At 38.7% G+C, this 26,606-nt stretch overlaps 1 protein-coding gene across 2 annotated transcripts; it reads left to right on the top strand.

Annotated features, from left to right (window-relative positions):
* Positions 1-26,606, top strand: RB195_000546 (uncharacterized protein; the record flags this gene model as incomplete). Of its 2 annotated transcripts, XM_064196954.1 has the most annotated exons (15): positions 1-94; positions 287-470; positions 526-637; positions 2,167-2,273; positions 2,340-2,493; positions 4,643-4,725; positions 7,629-7,786; positions 13,008-13,065; positions 13,143-13,249; positions 13,309-13,389; positions 14,166-14,315; positions 14,378-14,498; positions 14,564-14,690; positions 16,638-16,734; positions 16,789-17,108. In XM_064196954.1, 15 exons carry the CDS (start codon positions 1-3, stop codon positions 17,106-17,108), a joined length of 1,953 nt encoding a protein of 650 aa, XP_064052835.1. The 2 variants fall into 2 exon arrangements, with proteins under 2 accessions (XP_064052835.1, XP_064052836.1); XM_064196955.1 differs by lacking the exons at positions 1-94; positions 287-470; positions 526-637; ... (10 more) ...; positions 16,638-16,734; positions 16,789-17,108 and adding exons at positions 21,788-21,907; positions 22,020-22,107; positions 22,208-22,293; ... (1 more) ...; positions 24,780-24,874; positions 26,505-26,606.

A 26,606-nucleotide genomic window follows, 5' to 3' on the forward strand; every position in this document is an offset into this window, starting at 1 on the left:
ATGCGGCGGCAAGTGGACACATTCGACGAGACGGGTGCTATACAAATAGTTCATCCTCCACCCCCTGATGAACAAGGATGGGTGCTTACCACAGGTGCTTTTTTTTATGAATCCCGAATTTTAATGAATTATTTTTCCCTTTTGAATTTCCTCTTGCTGTCCTCCGAAAAAAATGCATGAACTTCTTTTATAAATGCGTTTTTCCCCTCAGGATTTCCTTTTGCTGTTTCTTTAAATAGTGAATAAAATGAACACAAGATAAAATTTTTTTCTTCCTGATATTCAGGGAACGAGTCGTTGGTCGATAATGTACTGTCGATCTCCCTGAAATTTGGCGGAAGATTAGTCTCAATGGGATATTTTATTCGTCAACAGTATACCTACTACTACGCAATTATGCACAAATATACGGGCCCGGTTTTTATCAAACCAGGACCAATGTCCTACAATGAGTTGATCACTGCTATTAGGTGCATTGTATTTCTGGAAATTTATTTTACAATCTAGTATATTCCGATAATTTAGGGAAAATAAAAAGAGAGATCTGGTGTTAACTCAAATTTGTGGTCAAGAAGAAAAACCAGGTAGAATTAGCTTCACAACGTATTGGGAGCGAATTCCGGACGTTGACTACGAGGTGGGTGGTCTTATACGTTTTGGTGTTTTTCTGTGTTTGAAACCAGTTATTTTTTTTGAGAAATTTCAAAAATTTTCAAGTCATAATACATAGAAGACTCAAATAATCCGCATTTCTTTTCTGCGATCACAGTCGTTCCTCCGAAGTAGGATTTAAAGACAATCGCTTAACTCAATTAGCCCCCCTTTTGAGTGTGAATCAATTTTTCACTCTTTTTTTCAGGAGTTTGGTTTGTTCTGACAGTCTGGATTTTTTTTCAGAGAATAAGAACTTAATCTTGAAAATAAAGAATATAATAGAATATAGAAAAGAATAACGCTTATAGAGAAAAAATGCACTTGTTGAATATCCGTAGGATTTTCTGTACAATCACATAAATACATATGATTTCTGTGTAAGTATATAAACGTAGGACTGAATCTATTGGGTTAAAAAATAAATGAGTGTTATTAAACAACAAAATAAAATAAAAGTAAAATGTGTTATAAAATAACAAAATAAATAAATGTTATAAAATAACAAAGTAAAATAAAAAATGGGAGTGTTTTTCTCAAACTTGGAAATACACGTAGTTGAAAAAGTATTGGAAAAATAATCGAAATGTTCAACTTTCAGTGAACCTCGGCATAATAAGATGTCGTATTGATTTTTGAAGAGCTGTACACGAAGATGTTAATTGATTTTATTTGCTAACATTAAGGGAAATCGCTTTTTTCTGAGCCTCTGCGATTCAATTCACATGAAAAAGGCGATTTTTGAAAATTTACCCAATAAAAATTAATTACATCTGGTACAGCCCATGAAAAAAAAACAGAACGACATATTGGGAAAATGTTTCGTACCATTTGATTCAGAATTTCCTAGGCTAAAATTTGTTGATTGAGTAATTTTTCAATTTTACTTACTTTAATTTAACTTTTACTGATTCTTGCCTTTGAAAATTAGAATAGAATGTCAAGTAGCGAAATGGCCATTTTTGACACCTTCAAATTTCTGCACTTGTTCGGTGATAACACCGTTGAAGCGCAAACTGGGTCCCTCTCACGGAATGCATCGAATGAGGCTGGGAAAATTTCAAAAGAAGAGGAAAAAGAAAAAAGACCCGAGAAACATGAGTAATAGAAATAACAATATAAGAATATGCATAAACGTATTCAACGATAGAAAAACGACCATAGGAAATACGTTACGTCGATCAATTTCTTATAATTTTTATTTCAAAAAAATTCAAAAAATTCCGAAAGGAGATTTTGAATTGGAAACTTTTCTCTAACTCGCAGCAATTATTTGACCGATTTTTGCTTCATTTTCGATGGGAAACTTCCTCTTATTAAAGCACAAGGACTAATGTTGTTTACATTTTCAAATATTGCTCATCCTCTACACAGACTACAAATCTCAGTTTCAAGCTTTCAATCTCCTTCTACTAAACAAAAACCAACAACAAATTATACATCAAAGTTTTATTTATTATTTTAATGATTATTTCCTAATTTTATTTGTTTTTTTTCTCATGATTTTCCCTTTAGGTTTGGTTCCCCGGCTCCAACGAGGCGAACACGCAACGATTGAGATTTGAGAGCACAGGTTTTCGTTTGACCTACCTTTGTGGTTATTCTGAAAATAGTCGAGGGAGGTAAGACCACCAATTTATACCGTATACAAGTTCTCGTCGGGAAAAGTCCACCCTTCCACAATTCAGATATGTAGGTATATGGCAGAAATCGAATAAGACCGGCGAGCAATACGAAGCGCATTACGGACTTACTCTGGATTCCTGCATGCGAAAGAATAAAATGCTTCTAACGAAAGGTTTTGTGGCCACATCCTTCAGAGTGTTCAACAATAATAATCAGGTAACTGCATTGATAAACGTAAACGGGTTAGATTTGTTTAGATTTGGCTCAAATTTTTACTTTTATCCGTACCGAACTACTAAGATATTAATTTTAATATTAATACGTTAGAGCGGGTGTAGCGTAGCGGTTAGAGATTCCACTTCCTGGACGATCGATCGGAGGGTCGAATCCGCCTTAGTGCTTACCAAGCTTTTCTTCCCTCCAGGGTCGATTAATTGGTACCAGACGTGTCGGTAGGATAAAAACACTGACTTGGGACATCGGCTAGCCACCGCAGGATATTGTATGGGCCAGTTACACGTTCGTAAACCTCAATAATAATAATAATCACGGCGGAACCTCTTACCGACTGCGCTACACCCACCGGTAAACATCTTATAATAAAGATTAATTCCCAATGGTTGGCTCCAGAATTGAAGTGAACGTGGGGGCGCATCCCGAGCGGGTTGATTAAAGCCAGACACTTTATCCTTTATCCTTTATTAACACATTAGTATTTTTATTAGTAATAACACATTAGTATCAATACAGTCCCCACGAATAGACACTATTCAAACATATTAAGTATGTTCTAAGAGATTGCACTGCAAATGTATACGTACGTATCCCTTACTAGTTCTGGCCGTTGCCGGAATTTAATTAATAATTAATAATTTACTCTGGAGCCAGCCAATGGGAATTAATCTTTATTATAAGATGTTTACCGGTGAGTCGGTAAGAGGTTCCGCCGTGATTATTATTATTATTATTATTATTATTATTATTATTATTATTATTATTATTATTATTATTATTATTATTATTATTATTATTATTACAATCGATGGGTGGTTCGGAACTTCCCCAGTACCAACAAAGCCTTTCATCCCTTCGAGGTCGATAAATTGGTACCAGACGTATCCGGGAGGTTAAAAACACTAACTAGACACATTGGCTAGCCCCCTCCTCCTCCAGCAAATAATGGTAAGGGCTATTTACACGTTTGTGAAATCCCAAACGATTCTAAGTGGAAGTGAACCCGTTTCCTCTTTTTTTCTCCTTCAGGGGTTGACCAACGCCAGACATTTCCTTACTTTATTAGACATATCCGCATTATTCATTCTAATTACTCGATAAGTAATTACTTTTGGTGGAGCAGTAATACGAAATGTCATTATTCAACTATAAGATGCTAAAAGTATGTAGCGCGCGTCAGAAATTTTGACGAGAAGTCTTATTTTCCTCTCCGTTTCGACGTCGTATTGGTTCACAGCGGTCATTCGCGCTGAAAAAGTGCAGTATTTACTGAGCCGATTCTAATTCTCTGACGAGCAAACAGCTCACTGACCGATAAATTCCCTGAATGATCTACAGATCCACAGGTACTTCTCACAGGGCAGTAAAATATCTTGATGATAAATTGGATTTAATGTTATCCTCTCTTCCCATCAAGGTTCTTCAATTGTTTTATTGTTCTGAAATTATTCTATGTTTTTTTTCTTGAAGTTATTTATGGTTAGACGTTTCGACCTCCACGTCTTTATCAAATGCCTGAAAATATTTTGGGGTTTTCAATGCTATGCATATTCCATGAAACTCCTGTTCTCCTTAGACGAAAGAAATGAAATAATTCACTTAATAACAAAATAATAGGTTAGAAATGGACTTGAAAAGACGTACCACTATCATTAGCTCCAAACTTCTAAGAGCAAAGTTTGCTAAGGATTAGAAATTTCATTCCATCATACTTTTTGGATTTTCTGTGGGACAACGAAGCAGCATTTTGCTAACATTTTGTTAGTACGTCATTGGATTTTGCTCAGCTTTCGCTGCATCGGATTTAGTTAAAAACTTATTCCCTAAAATATATTACCTAAATATATACCTAAATATATAAATTTCCTACAAACTAAATAAAATTGCTCCCTTCTCTGCTCAAAATTAATTGTCTTGATGGTCCAACGCAAATATTTGAATCAGAAATTTCCCTTAAAGTCATTAACGTATACGTGGAGTAGAGTAGAATGCCCTCATGAACTAAAAAAGCTATCAAGATGAATTCTCTTAATAAAAACAAAGGGAGCTAATATAAAACAAACTTATAAAATTACAACTCTTTCAACTTTGTTCATAGAGAAAATTCATTTTTATTCCATTTTTTCTTCAGGTATTATGCACGGCGATTTGGGAGCAGAAGTCGGATCGTCAGAGTTTCCTTCTTGTAGGAGACAATCTCAATGCTATGTATACGTAAGTGACATTTTTCGTCCATAATTCAAATTTGAAATAAATACTACTTCACCTGAGTCTATATTTCCACATTCTTAGGTGAATTTATGAATTTATTTGTTCGAATTTTGTTCTAAAATTCTGAAATTTTTATCTTAAATTGTGAATTCTCTAAAGGGTAGAGGTCATGACGTAACTTGTAGCGTAGTGTAGCGGTGTAGTGTAGCAGTTCGAGGTTCCGCTTCCTGCGCGATCGATCGGAGGTTCGAATCCGCCCGAGTGCCAACCAAGCCCTTCATTCCTCCGGGGTCGATAAATTGGTAGCAGACTTGTCTGGGAGGATAAAAACACTGGCTTGACACATCAGCTAGCCCCCGCAAGTCATTGTACAGGCCAGTTAGACGTTCGTAAACCTCAAACGATTCTGAATTGAAGAGAACGTGGGGGCGGATCCCAAGCGGATTGATTAACGCCAGAAACTTTATCCTTTATCCTTTTATCCTTTCCACAGGTATCTGAGGCAGAAATCATCTCAAAGCCTTCACTAGCTAGACTCACCTCACTAAATTAGACTACTCCCTAAACTCATGACAATAATGAAATGAAAGAGCATAAAATAAATTCAGTTCTTTTTGTCTTTAAAGGCATCACTCCACGAATCTGAGGTGGTACGGATTTCAGGTGGAGTATTCGTATACGGGATCGTAGATTATGGAGACAGGGCTGATTCTGCCCATTTCTTCCTAATTGCCGTAAAAAAAACGGCCAGGAAGATACGGCTTCAGGCGTTCTGGCGCACTATTTTTCACAAGGAGTTCGACTGGAGCGCTGGCGCCTTGTGATAAACTCAGTTCTCGAAAATAATCATTCACTTTCAGAAACTTCAAAAGGAAACCTTCAGTGCTTCCACGACAAATTTCACATTTCATAGACAATCGAGGTGTTGTCAAATACGTGGTATTGTGGAGTGATTTGAACTCGAATCGCTATATGGATGCCCCTCCTATATGGCAGAAAAGGTTTCTCTTTTTTTTTGCAGTTTAACACAAACGACTGTCTTCACTTTTCATAATTTGTTTTCTTTTTTTGTGGTCCTTTTACGACGTGTTGGATCGATCAAATTACTCCATTTGCAAAAAAAAAAAACCCGGAACCTTTTGGTCATAATACGTACGATTTTGGGAGAGCAGATTGGTGCTATGCTTTAAAGGCATCACCTCACGAATCTGCGGTGATACGGATTTCAAGTGGAGTATTCGTACCTGATACCGTCCATTTTTTCCTAATTGCCGTAAAAAACGGCCCGGAAGATACGGCTTTGGGCGTTCTGGTGCGTTACTTTCTACAACGAGTCGGATTGGAGCGCGCCAGCCTTGTACACGCGCCGCGTCTTCCGAACCGTTTTTACGGCAACTGGAAGAAATGGACGGAATCACCTACCTCTATCTACGTAATCTACGACCTCATATACGAATACTCCATACATACACCCTACGAAATCCGTACCACCTCAGATACGTGGAGTGATGCCTTTAAGGCATAAGACCGCGTTTGCGATGGGGTCCGTTTAACACATGATTTATTGAGAGGAACTGATGATGAGAAGAATCATCTCCTGTTATAAGGTGTCAAAAGTAATGAAGAAGCACAATGAACAAAACAAAAAATAAATAAATAAATCCGAATAAAAGGACCATAAAATGACACGTGTTCGCGGAGGAATCAACATTGAAATCTATACTAAATAATGACAAAGCTAAAAATAATTTTTGGATTTTTGTTTCATTTCGGAGCAACGATTGTAGGATCTTCTATGGTAGATTTTTAGTAAGTAGAATTTGGGTCACAATTCTTAAGAACAGCACCAAAAATGAAAAACACCTATAAATTCTGAAAACAAGTGTGTATGAGGTGAACTCAGCCGATCAGTAAGTTCATCTGATTACGATGACAACTTTCTGAAGCTGCGCAAGGGATGAGGCTGAAAGATTGATAGGACTGAGTTCACATCACGCTCTTTCACCTCATCATTGTCATAAGTTTAAAGAGCGCTCCCGCTTAGTAAGGTGAGTTTATTGGATAATCTGAGCTCAATTCTAATTTTAGCTAATATTACTAGAGGAAACACTAAAAATTGACGCAAACGTTGTCCTTAAAAAAAGCACACAACGAATCTAACGTGAGGAAATCCACGGGAAAAGCTGGAGATGAGGTAGTAGTTTGGGAAGTTCGAGGTGGTTCCCGCTCATCTCTTCTTAATCGTCATAAAAAAACAGCGTGGGAATCGATTTATTTCCTACGGGGAACGTCAAAACGCTCTTCTATGTACATGTTCCGTCCCACCCAGCAGCTTATTCTTCGGTTTCACTTAAATAGGCCGGTGAGAGGACATAATTGATCTTTGGAGGCTCGCATTTGGATGCGGCGAGTTGCAACTGAAACCGTAGTTAACAAATTGTGTTTTCCACGCTGTTTTTTTTTCTCGACGACTAAGAAGTGATGAGTAGAACCACCCCGGACCCTGCAATCTCCAACCACACCTCTAGCATCTCCCGTGGATTACCGCAAGCTGGTAATTTCCTGGCATGGTGTGCTCTTAATTCAAATTTGGTTAGATTCAAATTTAGGTAACGACACGCTTGTGATACTCAAATGCGTCCAGTGCCTGTATTTCGCTTTCTTTGTTCTTGTTTTTTTTTTTGAGCGAACAGAAAGAATCAACAAATTGACGAAAAACATAGAATTTCTAAATTTAATTTGGATGATATTGAAAATAATTTATTCCTTGTAAGAATCTTTCGTTCTAGTTAGCTTCTTATTTCTCTTAAATGTTGCAAAAATGGTGAAAAATTGAGAAGTGCCATAAATTTGAAATAAAGTTGATCTTAATGGGTTAGTAGAAGTGAAGTATTTGTAGTTTTTAGAGCGATTCCTGTGCGATTCCTTCAAGGCACTCCGGAGCTGTTGACAGAATCTCAGTTGGACTTCCTGATTGAACGAGTGGAACATTTTATGCGTGATCTCAACATACCCGGTTTATCCATAGCCATATCGAAGAGAGAGCAACTAAAGTTCGCTGCTGGTACGGTACAAGTGATAGTTACAGTCGGCGTTGGGTATTTTGTCGCACCGTGACGCGACGCGACACGTACACGGCAGAGTCAAGCGAGCAAAGGGAGTCATAAGAAAGGTAGATAGCAAGAGGGACAGAGGTAGAAAGAGGAGTGAGGAGATAAAGAGAGCGAAAGGAAAGGAGGAGAGGTTGTCGCTGTTAAGTGAACTGATGTTAGGGGGTGGGGGGGAAATTAAGCTCTAATAATCCAACACGTACTTCGATGAGAGACCCAATTTATCGCATCAGGATCAGGCACAACGCACTGTTGCTGGAAACAGTCAGTCAGGAATCAATCTCTGACAGAAGTGGGAGCCTTACATTCAGCATTAAAGAACTTAATAAGAACATTTCTTATCCAACAGTGATGAATTTTTATATTATCTTCAGAAAAAAAAGTAATTTTCATGCTATTACTAGCCAAAAGAAAGACACCTATATAGTTAGACGTAGGGTACTAAACTACCGCAAAGAAGGCTCCACTACCTCCTGAATAACTCACACTCACAGTAAGTTTCGTAGAGCACTATTTTGCATTAGAAAAAGATTTTGTCTATATTTGTGCTTAGTTTGATGTCTCTAAATTTTCTAGTTATTTTGAAACCTCATTGAGAAAAATGGTGGATTTTTCCTCCAATTTTTCAACTTCTCTCGACTAACTGCTGAGGGAACTAGGACAGCTACAAAAATCAATTCAAGTTCAGAGTTTCAAGTTTTTTTTTTTCAAGATCACAGATCACAGTCAAGGAATTTCCTTTGATGCTCTATCAAAATGTATTGTAGCGGATTTTTCAAAAAAAAAATGCTTCATTTAAACGCACTTACGAGAAAAAGTGCGATATTTTGGATTTTTGGCTGTGCATTGAAATGTGCATGGCTTTGAACGTCGTCCAGTAAATCAGCTCGTACGAAAGATGAAGACGAATTTGAACTGAAGGAAGCTAAGAAGAATTATCCATCAAAATTCATTTTCACTTTTCTTCAAATTCTTTCCCCGTTCTTTCAAAAATTAGTTGAGGGAAGGTGAGTGTTTTGCTAAAATTCTCAACGTTTTCTCAACCAGCTTTTAAAAAAAAGGAAGCACGAATGTCTAAATAAAGTAATTTAATTGTTTAAAGCGGAAACTCTCCTCTATAAAACGCATGTTTTTGTTTTGTTGTTGTTTTTTTTTCGTTTTGCAAAAATTCCGGATGAAATCGAAGTGCCGGGCTTATATGATTACAGTCAAAGAATGAAATTGTATAAAAGTGGTGAGAAATAGGTAAAAATTCCTTGCTGAAAACGTGTCTTGCGTCGTTTTCGGTCGTTTTTTTTTCGTTTTGCAGAAATAAATTCTCCCTCGGGAATTGAACTCTTGGAAATCCGTAATCGATGTTAAAAGAGAAAAATTATGTCGTCGAAAAAACACGCAGAGATACGCCTTCACATGTTTCCAACTTAAAAATGCACTTATGCTGGCACAATTCTTCCTAATCCTTGAAATGAGCTGTCCGTGGCGTCAATATTATATAATACATTTATTCATTTTACTTATAGCACTATACACTGGTATTTATTATAGCACTATTTATTACCATTCATTGCACTAAAATATTTATTTACATTATATTACTATATTTTTATTATATTATATGATTTATTCACTAAACGTTGAATTCGCTTTTTTTCGTTCTATTTATTTTATTCATTTTTTGATAGATGAGCGGTTACAGTAAAAAGAATGAAATGGGGAGAATTTCTTTTCAAAAGGGTCTTTCATAGGGTTTTCGGGGTTTTTTTTTCAACTAAACGTATTTATTTATTTATTTGTTATTTATTTATTTAGTTCCTTCTCCAACAACGACCACAATAAGCATTGGTTGATTCATCTTTGTAATTCACAGTTCTAGTTCTTTTTTTTCAAATCTTAATGAAACCTGAAAGAGTTTCATTCTTGAAACACATACTTTATACAGGAAATACACTCATATTTTTTTAAATTTTCTTATTTTTATTTTTTTATTTACTTTCTGGATCAGCTAGCGCATGGAGAACATTACTCTTGCAGTTCTAAAGTCCATGTTTTAACACTTTTTGAAGCAAGTCGATTTTTCACGAATTTTGACATGACCACGTGAACAATTTGGTCCAGTGAAGGATACGACGCATTTCCAGGATATGTAAGAATGGAGGGGGTAATTCAGATAACCATGGTGCGAAGGGGGGATGTGTTGCGTACAGATTTGGAATCCACAATTTTTGGAGTGCTCTTCAGGGGATGTCCAGAAGAGCGATTAGAGTTGGTGGGATCGATGTCTGAAATGATCCTTGGAGGAAATTTCTCCTGCATTTCCAAAGCACGGAAATCCCTCCTCTATTTCTAAAGCACTTCTCAGAGGAGGCCGGTTTTCTTTCTTTCATTAACACAGAATGTCTGATCACTCCTCTGGATATCTCCTGAAGAGCATTCTAAAAACTGTGGATTCCCACCCAGCTACCTTTCGTGGACACTGATGTTAAAGGCATCACCCCACGATGCTGAGGTGGTACGGATTTCAGGTGGAATATTCGTATACGCGATAGTAGACTATGGAGAGGGGTGTGATTCCGTCCATTTCTTCCTAATTGCCGTAAAAGAAAACGGCCCGGAAGATGCGGCGCGTGCACAAGGCTGGCGCGCTCCAATCGAACTCCTTGTAGAAAATAGTGCGCCGGAACGCTCGAAACCGTATCTTCCGGGGCGTTTTTCTTCGGCAATTAAGAAGAAATGAACGGAATCACCCTTCTCTCAATACTCAACGATCCCGTATACGAATACCCCACCAGAAATCCGTGCCACCTCAGATTCGTGGAGTGATACCTTTAAATCTGGGGACTCTACTAGAGTTTTAATGTCCTGGAAAGATCTCGCGCTGAGGTACCTCGTGCCTCATTTATGATTTCTATGTACTTCCGAATAATTTCGAGGTTTCTCTTCAAAAGAACCGACTACTTGATATTTTGAAATGATGACGAACAAAATGATCCAGGAAGAGATACGGCGCAGCAAAACGAGCGCTGTCAGGGGAAATAGTAGTGGTTGGATTGATCCCAGTATCACAAGGTACTAAAGGGAGCTGACATGTGCTTTGCACAGGGTTGGAATCTTTAATTTTTGGAATGCTCTTCAGGGGATATCCAGAGGAGCGATTAGACACTCGTTCTTAGTTAAGAAAAGGAGGAAGTAGTGTGTTTCTGAATTATTTCAAGGGCACCGTCGTCATTTTTCTTGTTTCCATTGTCAACTTAATATGATCCAGAGTTTTTAAGGTCGAGAAATTACTGGCATATCACATTTCAGGCTATTGTTGAGATAATGGCCTTCACTTAAAGTTTTTTCGATAACGTTTTGTTGGAAACAAGCTATGTTTGTTGTGGTTTCTACGGATTATATGCACTCTCATCTGACCTTCGTACGATGTTTTCATACGTCCTGTTTAACCCCTGCAGCCCCCTAGAGTAAAGTGTATTTAGGGTAGGGGGCACTCGGTGGCGCCCTTATTTCTCAAAGTAAATAATTGAATCGGACGGGTGTGGTGCAGACGGTTAGAGGTTCCGCTTCCTGCACGATCGATCGGAGGTTCGAATCCGCCCTAGTGCCAACCAAGCCCTCCATCCCTTCGGGGACGATAAATTGGTACCGGACTTGTCTGGGAGGATAAAAACACTGACTTCATCATTGGCTGACCCCAGGAGGTCATTTTATAGGCCAACACGCGTTCCAAAAACTTCAACGATTTCGAATTCCAGTAAAGCGCGTTGACGCATCCCAAGTGAATGGATACTTCAGTGATTTTATCCTTTTAAATAATTAAATCAATTGGGGCCCTAAGGCCTAATCATTAGTCTTTGTGGATCTATGACATGTAAGCTGATGTTACTAAGAGAAAAAAGTAAGTAAGAGCGTTGAGAAATAAGGGCGCCAGTTAGTGGCTTCTCAACTACATACATTTTCCTTATTTTCATATTTATTATATTATAAATACATATTTATTATAATATTAACACATTATATGTGTTTGCATACATTTTCCCTCTCGATAATAGGCTCAGACGTTTTCGTATGTGAACATCTCCGGACGAGACGAGATATTCATGTGATAGAGGACTTCTGACTTCTGTTTCTGGAAACCAGGAGATGTTCAGCTAATTTTTACCGTATTCTGGAATTTTCGATTTCTTTTACTATAAAATTTCTTTAGCCTTATTTTGGGATTTGGCTGGATAACTCAGCTTTCTGGCTGATCGATCGCTGTCAGATCTGCTGTGACTAAAAACGAGAACATCCATAGTGGAGTCACATGTATGGGGAAAGAATGGAGCTGATAACCGTTCCATTATCTGTTCAGGATTTTTTTTAGTTTTTTTCACTCTTAAAATATATTCAAACTTTCATATTTCAGTTTTGGATTAATATTTCAGGTTGAAAGTTTTTGTGTATGTTTCACTCATAAATTCTAATATGTGGGAAGTACCAATATGGTAAATAAATAATTAATTACCAATAAAATACAAATAAAAAATAAAATAAAAGTACAAATAAAATACAAACAAATAAATAAATAACATAAATACCATATGTTGTGAAAATTTCACCCAAATCCGTTAACTTTTTGTTCCCTTCAAATTGCTGCGCTTTTGCGGCTCTACCGAAAAGGGCGGATGTAGCGGATCTAGCGGACCGGTGCGATTCGATCCGTCGTACTCTGCTAAGGCATCGTGGGGAAATTTGGTCCCATTTCTTCGTTTCTTCACGGAGAAATGGGCATGCAAAGTACTGATTTCGACCCTGGAAGATCCGTGGTGAGCAAGCGCTGTGCGGCCGGCTGCACAACTGGTGCAGTCGGCCTCACAGGCCGCTCGCTGTTCGGGTATGGAGCGTGCGTACTGTATCGATACCGTTACCACTCGATAGAGAAAGGCTATGAAGTATTATTAACGGAAAAACTCTTAGTATTATTAAGGAGAAAGCTCGTAGCGGAGAGATTGCGGTTTTTTTTTATTTTTTCTCTTGTTAGTGAAAATATTCGAAAATTCATATCTCAGTTGCGAGTTAAGAATTCGGACTGAAGTTTTTTCGTGGATATTTTCCACAAAAGTAGTAAAGTAGTAAAGTAAAGTAGTAGTAGTAAGTAGTATGTATATGCTCCAATAGTTCTCGAATTATGTTTAGGCTTCGGATACGCAGACTTACGGAAACAAGAAATTGTGACTCCAAACCATCAATTCAGGTACGCACTTGTGGTCGGCATAAATTTAATTCCATATATTACAGATCGATTCCTTGTCCAACTAAAAGTTTTCTCAGAGTTGGTTCCGTATCAAAGCCGATAACTGCTACTGCCATCATGCTTCTAATTGATCAGAAAAAAATTTCTCTCGACGAGAAACTTTTTGGGCCGAACTCAGTTTTCGGTTTGTCTCACGTTGCCCAAGTCCCACCTCTATCGATTTTTTTAACCGAAACTATTAAGGAAACAAGTTTGCAAGACGGAAATCCTACAAAAAATATGTCACAGATGTCACAGTGAAGCATTTACTTGAACATTCCGCTGGTTTGTTAGCTTTACTTTTTTTAAAGCTTTATTAAATTAATCAAATTAAATAGTAACATCTGGTAATATTTGGCGTAATATTAGGTTGATGCATAAGTTTCCCGCCACAACTTTTTTGTGAATATTTCAAAAAACGAACAATCCTGGAGATCAGAGATCAGATCGTGCACCATTCTCGTCTATGATTCGATGCCAACGCTCGAGCAGCTTGTTAGTTCCCTGAATCCAGAAGGAAGGGGACTGGGACTTGATTCGAATGCCTCTTAACCTCATCCTCCATCTTAAACTTTTTTCCTTCCTGGAAGGGTTGGAGGTGGCTGAAGAACCCTATCGGATGGGAAGAGGTCAGGGGTATAGGAGGCCTGAGGGATCTTCGATCAACTGTACTTCTCCAGACCAGTCTGGGTCGCTTTCGTCGTGTGAGGTCGAGCGTTATCATGGTAGAGGTTGACGACCGCCCCGATCCACAAGTGGGACCGACGTTGGTCTTCTGCTTCTGCAGCTGGACAACGTAGGTGTCGGCGTTCATCGTCTTCTCGTTTGCCAGCAGCTTCAGTGTTCCAGTCCACAGCTTCGAGATCACCAGCACTACTGTAACACCTTTTTGGGATAAATGATCGGGCTTTGGAACGGGTTCTGGCTGTCTTCCTTTATAAACACCCTGTGGTTTCTTCACAAAATTCTCTGTAGAGGACCCACATCTCGTTTCTGACCAAGTCGAGAATGTGGTGAAACCTACGCATTAACCTAATATGTGGATCTTTTCGTATGTTCAGGTGGCTGGGACAACCTCCTATCTGACCCAGCCTGGATTGAGCCGCAGCTAAGCACCGAGAAATTGATAGAATATGTGCTGGAGAATATCCCATTGGAGTTCGTGCCCGGCACAAGATGGATCTACTCCAATTTCGGATATCAGGTTTTAGGTTCTCTTCCAAAAACAGTGTCGTTTTTTCGGAACATTTTTTCGACTTCTCTATTTTTTTAGGTTACCTCGTCGAACATTTAACAGGGACCACTTATGAGAATTTTGTGAAGAATTCCGTGTTTGCTCCGGCTGGAGTGTACGATTTACAAGTCGCTCGGCCAAGTATCAGCCAAAAAGCACCGTATGTTCCAACTCCTTCAACGTGGATGTAAGAATAGGAACCTACAAGCAAATAGTACTATTAAGGAGGGAGGTGATATACTACATGAGTGGCAACAGGCTTGGTTTCGATCCGTACGATATGTTGCCTTCGGAACGGATTGGACCCTGGGGTGGCTGGATTGCAAGCCCTATTCAGATGTTACTATTTATGGTAATTTTCATCGTTCATACTTCCGTGGATTTATCTCTAAAATTAGAGTACCGTATAATTCTCGGCCTAAATAATTTTTACAGAAAGCCGTTACTGAGTAAATTGTCCAGGTAAATTTTCTAGATCGTCTGGAAGCTACTGGAGTATAGTATCACGCAATTTTGCAGACGATCAGTAAAAGCTACTTGTTTTTCTTTCTTATCATGACCAAGGCCGAGTTTTTTTTGCAGATATAAAAGCAAATATTATAAACAATAGATAATATGGATATCGATTAGGCGGCTGGTGGACAATCCAGTAGATACACAGAGCCACATTTTTATTGTTGGATTTTCATGCTCAACGAAAATCCTTTCTAACTGTCAAGATGGTCAAACCTTTTAACAAATGCTATTAATCCTCCCAAAACGAAAAAAAAAAACTGAATCTGAAAAATAAGGCGTAGGCGTTGGTGAAAGACGTTACCCCACGAATCTGGGCTGGTGCGGATTCAGGTGGGTTGTGCTTATACGATTATGGAGAGAAGGGTGATTCCGTCCATTTCTTCCTCATTGCCGTAAAAAACGGCCCGAAAGATACGGCTTCGAGCGTTCCGGCGCGCTATTTTCTACAACGAATTCGATTGGAGCGCGCCAGCCTTGGGCACGCGCCGCTTCTTTCGGGCCGTTTTTTTACGGCAATTAAGAAGAAATGGACGGAATCACCCTTCTCTCCATAATCTACGACCTCGTATAGGAACTCTCCACCTAAAATCCGTACCACACCAGACTCGTGGGGTGATGCCTTTAACGTGGAAATCGCTTTTCATATCATTTTTTAATTCATTTTTAATTCATAATATATCATTTTTTGAGTAATTAAATAACGTTAAATGGGCTTTATTCTGTTTCACATATTATGTATTAGATGGTGCATAAATTCACACGTTTTTAAAAAAATATTTTCCAGAAAAAATGCGGGGACAGTTTTTCTTTCTTACACTTCTCGTCCCTCCGTTTACATCCAAGCACCATTCGAAAACTCCGCTCTTGTGGTTGTTTATGGCACCCGGAACGTCTTTTCCTGCTGCCTTAATTGTCGATTTCCACTTGCTTTCATTTTAAAATCCAGAATTTCTAATTATATTCAATCGATAGATCATGCGCTCACGAATCGACTTAGTCAGACTAAATTCAACATTTTATTGCAACGGTAACTTATTTACAGGAATAAATTCCTGGTTAGGATAAAAGTGTTGTCCATTGTGAGGTAAATCAAGCTGTGTTCATCCTATGATCTATCGGATGCATTTTTTTCCTGCTGTTACTTCAAACGCATTGTGGATTATTGTACCATGAAGCGTCCGATATTTTCTTTGTACGGTACTTTGTTTTTGGATCCGACCAAATACATAATCGTTCTATTATCGACGGCGATTTCACAAAACACCGCACAGCTCGTCCGAATTCCTCGTGACGGTTAAAACATGGAGGGTGAAAACGAGAATGTTGGAAGAAAAAACTGTATCCTGCATCGATACTGTCTGGATTTTACTTGGGATAGCAAGCGAACCTATGAGAAATTGCAATAATGAACTAAGACTTAACTCAAATCGATTTGCTCGGATTTCATATGTGCGGGAACAGAATGTTGTTTAGCACATCCACTCCTGTATTTTTGCCTCCATGCCCCATTAATTCTGGATTTCTTTTTTTGTAGATAATTGCCGCGCGTGATAGAGATCAGGTTGAGATAAGTTATAAAAAAAAACACGAAAAAGACGCGGATCTGCAACTTTTCCGTAAGGGATTTTATTGATTTGATTTCATTAAAATTTATTGATTCATTAATTTAATCTTAGCAGCTTACTGCATCCGGGATCTCAAGAAAATGCTAGCGTTTTTCGCGTGATGATCCTTTACGATCCTAGATCCGTTAACGTGAATTTGCTTATCGATCTTCTTCCAGGCAAGTGTAGATGGTTTCTCGCATAGAAAAGATCTGCTATCGCCTGAATCAGTTTCCGAATGGTCGACACCGTCACCATGTTCGAATAATACTTATGGTAAGTTGAACTGTAGATTAAAAAACAAATCCTCTTTGTAAACAAATCATTCAGGCCTTGGATGGTCATTGAATATAATGGGTTTCAATGGATGGCAACATGATGGAAGAATGCCAGGCAGTGCAGCGATGCTGGTTCGATTGGATAATGGGCTCGAAATGGCAATCACCGTCAATAAGGCATGTGAATTTCTGGATAACAAGGGACAAAGGATAAAATGTCTGGCGTTAATCAATCCGTTTGGGACCTGCCACCCCAATTCAGAATCGTTTGAGATTTACGAACGCGTGTCTAGCCTTCAGAATACTTGCGGTATCTGCGTTACAAGTCTGCTACCAATTATTCGACCACGGCGGGATGAAAGACCTGGTTAGCACTACGGGGGTCTCGAACCATCGTACCTGCAGTCAACGCGGAACCTCTTACCAATTGCGCCACACTAGTCCTATAATTCCACGAAGTTCCGATCAGCTATTAAAATCTCATTGCATCCCAAAGATTGCTCCCAAAGGAACATGCGTTAAAGACGGCGGCAGAGAGTTTTGGTTGGAGATTTCTGCTTAGGACTTCTGATTTCTGGAGATTTTCGATTTTTCGCTGATCCGGATTTTGCCGAGACGCCCTCTCTAGCTTAGGGAGTTCTGCGTTTGCGCTCTTTCTGGTGGACCTCGTTATATACGCGCATTTTCTGTTTAAAGGCATCACTCCACGAATCTGAGGTGGTACGGATTTCAGGTGGAGTATTCGTATATGGGATAGTAGATTATGGAGAGGAGGGTGATTCCGTCCATTTCTTCCTGATTGCCGCAAAAAAAGGCCCGGAAGATACGGCTTCAGGCGTTCTGGCGCACTATTTTCTACAGGGAATTCGATTGGAGCGCGCCAGCCTTGTACGGCGCCGAATCTTCCGGGCCGTTTTTTACGGCAACTAGGAAGAAATGGACGGAATCACCCTCCTCTCCATAATCTACCATCCCTTATAACAATACTCCACCTGAAATCTGCACCACCTCAGATTCGTGGGGTGATGCCTTTAACTAGTTGTTTGTTCTTTTAAACGTAATTGTTGCCTTTCTGAGGACACTTGACTGGAATTTTTTTCAGGAATACTCGGAACGCGACTTTTTCCACGAATTAGGCTACGTTTTGCATCACATCGGCAACAATTATGACTGGTGGAATGACGATCGTGACCTTTTTAGGAATCTTTGCGATCGTGCTTGTTGAAGTATTTGATCATATTTGTTGAAGTAGAGGGCTACTATTTCATATCTAAAAATATCTGGATTACCTCATTAGGTTAAAGATCATATAAGTAACTTAAACATGTCATCGGGTAACTTTCCACTTCTTGATACTCTTTTCATCTTCAAAGATAAAAATCATCTGGGCCGCAATTGTAGATGGAACTGATCCCTGCTCGTTTGTATTCTTTTTTTCTATCGTTTCGCTATTCATTTGTTTTGTATTTGCCCTCGTCAGACCCTTTTTTGCACTTTTTTGAAGAAGAGATAAATAAAAATAAAATAAGAAGAGAAGAGATAAATAAAAATCTAATAAATTAATAAATTCTAAGACGAGGACATTTTATTTAATTTCTAATGTGATCTATTTTATGTCAACTTTGTCGGGATTTATTGAGCCTAACCAGAGGTTCTGGTAAGTTTTACGTAGTTCAGGATGTAGTTTTTAAGGATGGCAGGCACTTCACGCAAATATAAGAGTCAGAGATCTGAAGAGCATTTGAGGGGACAGAGTTGTGTCGAGGGATTTCTTTACACCTGAACCTGATGAAGCCCACTTCACACACTTTCATTTAAATAACTCTTATGGATATAAAAAAATTGATTGACTCCTCGGCAAAACGAGTTCTCTGATTTACCTGTTTCTGAGGAGGGTTTAGGATTTTTTATTGGTACAATTTTTGAAACATTTGTCTCAAACCATACCTACTAGTAGGAAGAAGCAAACAAGTAGCAGTAAAATGTTGCGAACCACTAAAATCGCAACAACAGCAATTAAATAAAGCGAATAACGAAAATCTCTACAAATATCGATTATAAAGATCCACAAGGGCGGGTGTGGCGCAGTCGGTTAGAGGTTCGTTGTAGCCACACGGTCGAGATTTCGAAATCGCCCTAGTGCAAACCAAGCCTTTCATTCCTCCGGGGACTACCAGACTTGTCTGGGAGGATAAAAACACTGACTTGATCGGCTGGCCCCCGCAAGTTATTGTATAGGCCAACACGCGTTCCAAAACCTCAACGATTACGAATTCCTGTAAAACGCGTTGGCGCATCCTAAGTGGATTGTTACGCCAGTGACTTTATCCTTTATCTTTTTAAAGATCCACAAATCGTTCGAGTCGTAGCAGTTAACCTTACCGAAGGGTGCTTTAAAAGAAATTCCCTGGAATTCTCCATTGGGTTAAGACATACTCGTCTCTAGGGAGCTGAGTAGACAACGCACACATATAGGATTTGTACACTATTTTCTCCGCGACACGGTTGTAATGTGCTATGAGTTTCAAGGTGTTTCTTTGATCTAAAAAGTTTCCTTGCGTTCTTATTACACATGCACGGTCGTCGGCAATTAATACGTAATATGATACGTCCTATGAAAGCAGCGTATCATGAAACTGACGTGGACGTGGAAAGCCTGGGGGCAAATATAGAGTTCGAAGTGTAGATTACGAGTATGAATGTGGCTGCACTCAACTCCTTCTAATCAGTTCTGAGAGATTACGTGGGAAAGTGCATTTGTTCCTACGAGGTGCGTTAGGACATGTTTTCTTCGTACACGCCACGCATCCACAAGCGAACGTCCACAGGCGATCGATAAGGTCTCCTCAGCAGCCTATTCATGCAGGAATGTAGGCTGTTAGGGGAACCGGAGCATGCAAAAGGGTAGCGCGTTCTAACGTACCTCGTAGGAACCTAAACAGTTCCCACGCTACTTTTTCAGGAGGATCTGGAGAAATTGAGCGGGATCACAGCCGCACTCATAATCTACACTCCAAACTCTATATTTTCCCTCAGGTATCCAAAATTTTTCTTCAGTTTCTTAATACGTTACCTTTAATTAAATCAATTAGTTAATTAAGTCAATTACCCAGGGTTTTTCCTATAGATATTATTTTTTCCGGAATGATTCCGCCGTAGTTAGCGTTTACCTACTCGGAGCGTCCCGCAGATTTCAGGAACATCGTTTATTTCGGTGACACTCAAGGAAGAAGACCTTCGCAGAAAATTAAAAATATCGAGAACCGAGAAATATTCGATAATTCCAAGTATCACTGCAATGAATCGTCCGAGAATGATGAACACGAACAGCACCGGCTGCTGGAACTAGCACCGAGACATTGATACTATATGATAAGAGAAATTTCGGTGAATTGTAATGCGGTGGCGAACAAAAAATTAGAATTCCTAGTTCCTCGAAAGTTTCCACTGCGTTAACACAGTAAAAAAAAACAGTGTTGTATTGCTTCGAATGTAAAAGCTGGATTCAAGGAATGCAGTTCTAAAAGTTGTTCTGAATCTCAAAAAGTGCAGAAAGTGGTTTTAGATCGCCACTTGGAAGACGTTCCATGACTTTTGAAGTGCAAGGGAAAAAATCCGTCCCAGTTCCTTCAGGACATTGAATTCACAAGAAAAATTTGAACAATTTAAATACATTAGAGGTGGAAAGCACAATTTTTTTAGCAATAAGCGCTAGGACATGGATTCCGTTGAAACCAGTAAAGGGCCACAGCGTAGACTTTAATATCTTTTTGTTTCTGTTTCAAATTCACCTTAAAAAAAGTCATGCGGAGGTCAAAAATAATGGAAGAAATTTGAAAAAATCAATATTCAAAGACAATTTTACAATGCCGAATAACAACTGAGACCAATCCAACCGTTTCTGGAGAAGATATCGACTATCACCACAACGAGGACATCGCAATGATAAAAAGTAAAAAATTAAAGGAAAGTTGCCTGAGTTGAACAATTTGAAGGGAATTTTAGGTGGAAAACACCACTAATAAACAATAAATAATAAATAAGTAATCTAACTAACTAGGAATAAGTTCAGAAGCTTATCATTTTTTTGTTAGATGTTTCTGTCTTGGAATGGAAGAGTTTAGACCATCACGATTCAGTTCGAATATTAGACAATTCGAATATTCGAGTAATCGAGCACTTTTCAGAGATGAGCTTTTTTTACAGTAGACTTAACTATCCTAAAACTTGAAGTAAGCTTTGAAATGATATAGTCGACAATAATTAATCGATATTGAAGCGGTTGATCTTATCAATGCTATCGATTGATCAATTCGAAACATTCAATTCGGATCACCTAGAAAACGTTTTGTTTTCAGAATAAAAGTGGCATTGTTCTACATTGCCAAGAATTAGTTGTTCCGAGAAGAAATCCGTTTAGAGGGACGACAAAAAGGTCAGCAAGCGTAGAAAATAGAAAATAAATTTTTAAAATAAAGCAAAATAAAGTAAAAATAAAATAGAATAAAACAAAAATAAAATAAAATAAAATAAATTGTGAAATAAATTGTAGTTGTAACTTGTAATTGAAAGAGAGAATCCACCATGAAGAAGTGCCTCGGTGGATCATTGCAGGACTTCCAACAACTTCTAAAAACTTCACATACAGCTCTGTTTTATGAACAAGCATAAGTAAAGTGCAATTTATTCATTGAAAAATTAAATAAAATAAAAGATAAAGTAAAAATAAACAAATATGTATAAAATAAAAAAAAGCTGAATTTTTTAAGGCTCACACGGGTTCTGGCGAGGCGGGGGAAAAAAATAAGATCTCAGCTGTTGTGCGGAGGTACGTCCTTCAGCATTCTCTCTCTCTCCGCCGCCGATGAACCGGTTCTCAACGCTAACCTACAGCAACGGAAGGGGGGAAGAGAATTTCACCTGCCATCACAGTTACATACACGCATCAATAGTTTCGTTGATCATTCGTCATTTATTCCCATATAATTTCAATCGCATATCTTCTATATATAAAATAAAAAATAATTACCATATATTTCAAATGTTTAGAGATGATTCTATTCGATAAAGTACCTATTTTACATTATATCACAAACCTATGGCAATGGGATGTTGAATGGGAGGAACAGAATCCGGAATATCGTTGTTTACTACGCTTGGCACATGTTGTGGTTAGTTAAAGAGAAATTTATTATTTGTTTGTGGTTGTTATTGTGTTTATTATTTGTTTGTTGAATTTGTTACTAAATAAATTTCTCCCCCATCATTCAACGGTCACTTTAGAATGCTGCAAAAGTACTTGTACTACTTGAAATACTAGTAATCCCACTCTACATACTATTCCTCTTTCCTTGGTGGATTTTTTGGATTGGTAAGTTCTTACTCCGGATCTTCTCTAGCTATAGAAATGAATAGTATTGATTGTTTGACTTTTTGACATTCGATCAGTTCGATCATTTACAGATTTCCAGGGCCACATTTTGTGATTATTCTCCTCACTCTCTATGCGTTGAAAAAGGAGAGACATCGATGGATGTGGCCGATCAATCTTTACGCGGTAATTTTCTGGATTTTTTTCAGGATAACATCAACGTGATCACCTTGTTCCTCGAACTGTAGCGCTAAAACTCCACGAATTCCACGAATTATAACATTCCATTATTGTGAGATGATTAGTTTCTATAATATAATAATATAATCGAACTGATCGATCGGGCGACAGTAATCTTTTCCCCCTTAATCCTCATACTAGGAATTAAATTATTATATTATAGAAAATAATCATTTCACAATAATAATAATATCATAATTCATGGAACTCGTGGAGTTTTAGCGCTACATTGAAAACTTGTTTATACCGAACATCAACACCCAAATCTCGTTTCTTACTTATATTACCTATTATTTAACTTATTTTTGAATTGTTAACTTATTTTCCATTCACTATTTATTTTGTTTACCCACTCTTGTAATTCAGCAAACAACAAGGAACCTGTTTTCCTCGAGATTTTAAGCACTTTATGGAGGAAGTCAAATATTTTACCCTAGCAACAGAAATATAAATCAATAATTAAAATTAATTCAATTTAAAAAATTGAATTAATAATACTGTACTTTAATATTACATATTCTATGCATCAGGAACATCAAACATACTCTAATGTTTCAACGTGAAGGAAAAACAAAAAAACTAATAAGACGTTCTCATAGTTTTTGCATCTTAGGACGGGAAACGGCAAAATAGAGGAACGAGCGCTAGTGTTCGAGAAGAATATTATTCCACACTCACGACCGTGTCGTTTTATGAGATCGCGTGACGGATTAAAGGCAGCGTACCAGGGAATTCACGTAGTTGGAAAATCTGTGGGAAAACATACGAGTTAACATACGGTAACAGTGCTCTCTCGAATATGACCTATGCTTCCATGCTTATATTCTTTTTAGTTAACCCACTTCTATCTTACTGAGACTACTAAGCTATCAGTTAAAAGCAGCAGGTTAAGAAACTGACATATTTGAGGATTCTATTGGAAAACGTACGAATTCAGGTTGTTGATTACGAGTATGATCGTGGTCGCACTCAATTTCCCCTAATAATCCTGAAAACCGGCGTGGGAATGGCATTTTTTCCTACGGACTACATTAGAACACGCTCCTTTAAACACGCTACGGACTAAACTGACGTATTTGTGAATTTTGTTAAAGATCGTACGAATTGAGGTTGTAGATTACGAGTATGATCGTGGCCGCACTCAATTCCCCCTAGTAGTCCTGAAAAACGGCGTGGGAACCACTTTAGTTCCTACGAGGTACGTTAGAACGCAGTTCTTTAAAACACGCTACGGTCCACTAAGGAGGCTCTTCATTGCCTCATTCATTGGTTTTACTTGATTAGGCTGGTGAGGAGACCTCATTGATCTTCGACTGGTCGCTCGTGGTGCGCCGCGCGTGCGATATGGTAGGGCGTTTTTAGGTATATAGTAGGAGCAAACCCCGTTTCCCACACCCTTTTCCAGGATGATTAGGGGAAAATAGAACAAGATTACGTCCACACTTGTAATCTTAACCTTGAACTCTATACTTTTCCACAGGTTTCCCAAACCACGTCAATTTCATGATACGCTGCCATTAAGTTGGCTCCTGATCAATCCTGAGAGAAAGAAGTCTTTGGAGAAAACTATGGAGACGAGTATAAGGAAAAAGTTGAGCGTAACGGACGTAACGGATCGCTGACTGAAACTAACATGAAAGTGAGAACAGTCCGCGTGAAAGCATCAATCGGCCATCAATAATGTAAAAGTGACCGTAAGGGATAGCAATAGGGATAGTCAAAAAAAAATCAACTGGACTCTTTGAAGGACTAAAATTTAAAGTGGAATCTGTCTGATGTGAAAATTATGGCAAAAAAAGCAGATTTAAAACAAAATTGACAGCAAGGCAGACAAAATAAAATCCAGTTACTTACTAATTGCTTCATTTTTTTTGTTTTTTTTTTCTCTACTGCTCCAATCTGAAATATCGCAGAAAATAGCGAAAAGTAGAGAGGAAAACCGTAGTGCATGATAGTTGAGAAAGAATGTTTATCTGTTTAGTTTTGTTTCGTTTTCTTTTTCCAGAAGCTCCTCATTTTGTTTATTGAAATCAAAATCGACCGATCGATCCAACTAAAATGTTATCGATAATGATCTAATGTTCCTCTTCCCGTAGTTGTTTAATGGGCTTGAAATTTCCGGTTCAAAAGTCTATTTTGTTTGTTTTTTTTTCGTCGGCGTGTAGACGATGTTTACGAGAAGTAAGGGACATTATTCCGAGTTCAAGGGAAAAAAACCGAAAAAAACGAATTTCTTGTCGACTTGATCCAAATCAATTCAATTTTGCACTTTACAGGCTTTCCAATTCGCTGCTTGGGCTCTTATAACGATGCTGAAATTCATCGTTGCTATATTCAATACGGAGGGATACTTAGAATTCTACGGACAATGTGAGTCCGTTCAATTTTTTTCTCCTCAGCCCGATGGAGCCCAGCCGATCTGAACATTTCAGCTCATCATGAGGATTTCCTCACAAGAGCAATTATTATTGCAATTGTGAAAGCTATTGTACTCGCTATCGGAGTTGCATTATTCTGGAGATTAGCTGTGAGTAACATCCAATTAATTTCATATGTATAAAAGATCGGAGCAGGCGTGGCGCAGCTGGTTAGAGGCCCGTTGTAGCCACACGCTCGAGGGTTCGAATCCGCCCTAGTGCTCACCAAGCCTTTCATCCCTCCGAGGTCGATAAATTGGTACCAGACTTGGCTGGAAAAACAATGACTTGATCATTGGCTGGCCCCCGCAAGTCATTGTATAGGCCAACACGCGTTTCAAAACCTCATCGATTACAAATTCCAGTAAAACGAACGCGTTGGCACATCCCAAGTGGATTGATACGCCAGTGACTTTATCCTTTCTCCTTTTTATCCGTATACGGGAACGGTAAAATTACATGAAATGTTCATTTCGCCCTTAAAGGCATCACTCCACGAATCTGAGGTGGTACGGATTTCAGGTGGAGTATTCGTATACGGGATCGTAGATTAAGGAGAGGAGGTGATTCCGTCCATTTCTTCCTGATTGCCGTAAAAAACGGCCGGGAAGATACGGCTTCAGGCCTTCCGAAGCATTATTTTCCACAGGAAGTTCGATTGGAGCGCGCCAGCGGTGTGCACACGCCACATCTTCCGAGCCCTTTTTAAGACAACTCGGAAGAAATGGACCGAATCACCCACCTCTCCATAATCTACGATCCCGTATACGAATACTCCACCTGAAATCCGTACCACCTCAGATTCGTGGGGTGATACCTTTAAGGGTGTAATGAATATTTCATGTAATTTTACCGTTCCAGTTTAATGTGGTAACGTTAAAGCCTCATTTTGTATGAGGTAGAGCTGTATGGTCGATCATTCCAAACTGCCTTAGGCCCAAACAGGTTTTTCATCGTTCCGAGGTCGATAAATTGGTGCCAAACTTGTCTAATGGGGCAAGGTCACTGGAGGATGAAACTCAGCACACCGGAAAGCTCCCGCAGGTCATGGTATAGGTCAGACACGCGTTCAGAAACTCCAAGCGATTCCACACGTTGCCGCATACGTTTTGACTGACGTCAAAACTTAAACACTTTATGATTCTTCCTCTAGTTAGTTTTGGTAGGACACAGAGTATCAAACTTTATGAGGACGACTTCTCCGTCAACTATTGACCTACTACTGAAGCAATCCTTTTTGCAGTTACCAAGCTCAGAAATCGAAAAAAGTTCTGCCTTTCTGTTCTGGTTTTTTTTTTTTCATTTCTTCCTTAAGAACCTTCTGTCTAACGTAATGGAAAAATTGCAAAAAAAAAGTAAAAAGTAAAGAATAAAAAGGATGAAGTAACTACCGTATCAATCCAATTGGGATACCGGTGCATTTTACTGCAATTCGTATTGTTTGGATTGGGTTTCGTTTAAAGTTTTGGAACGAGTGTTGGCCTAAACAATGACTTCCGGGACTCGACCATTGCGGCGGTTTCGAACCATCGACCCGTGTGGGTACAGCGACTCTAACCTAACCTCTAACCGACTGCGCCACACCCCCTCCCTACTATTAGTATTACTATTACTAGTATCACTTTCTTCCGTAGAAAAAAGGACAATTAAAAAATCAAAAAGCAATTGTTTTTTTTTTTGAGAATAATCCGAAAGAAAGGGGAAAGAAATTAATTAAAGAATGTAGCACTGTTCTTGCAGGTGTTTCACACAACAAGGAGGTATTTTGAAGCGAAAGCTGATGGAACGGTACCACCAACGGAGGAAGCGTCAGGAATGGAGAAGTTGATGAGACCTATCTAA

Source organism: Necator americanus, chromosome IV (assembly GCF_031761385.1).
Source record: "Necator americanus strain Aroian chromosome IV, whole genome shotgun sequence".
Taxonomy (NCBI): Eukaryota; Metazoa; Nematoda; class Chromadorea; order Rhabditida; family Ancylostomatidae; genus Necator; species Necator americanus.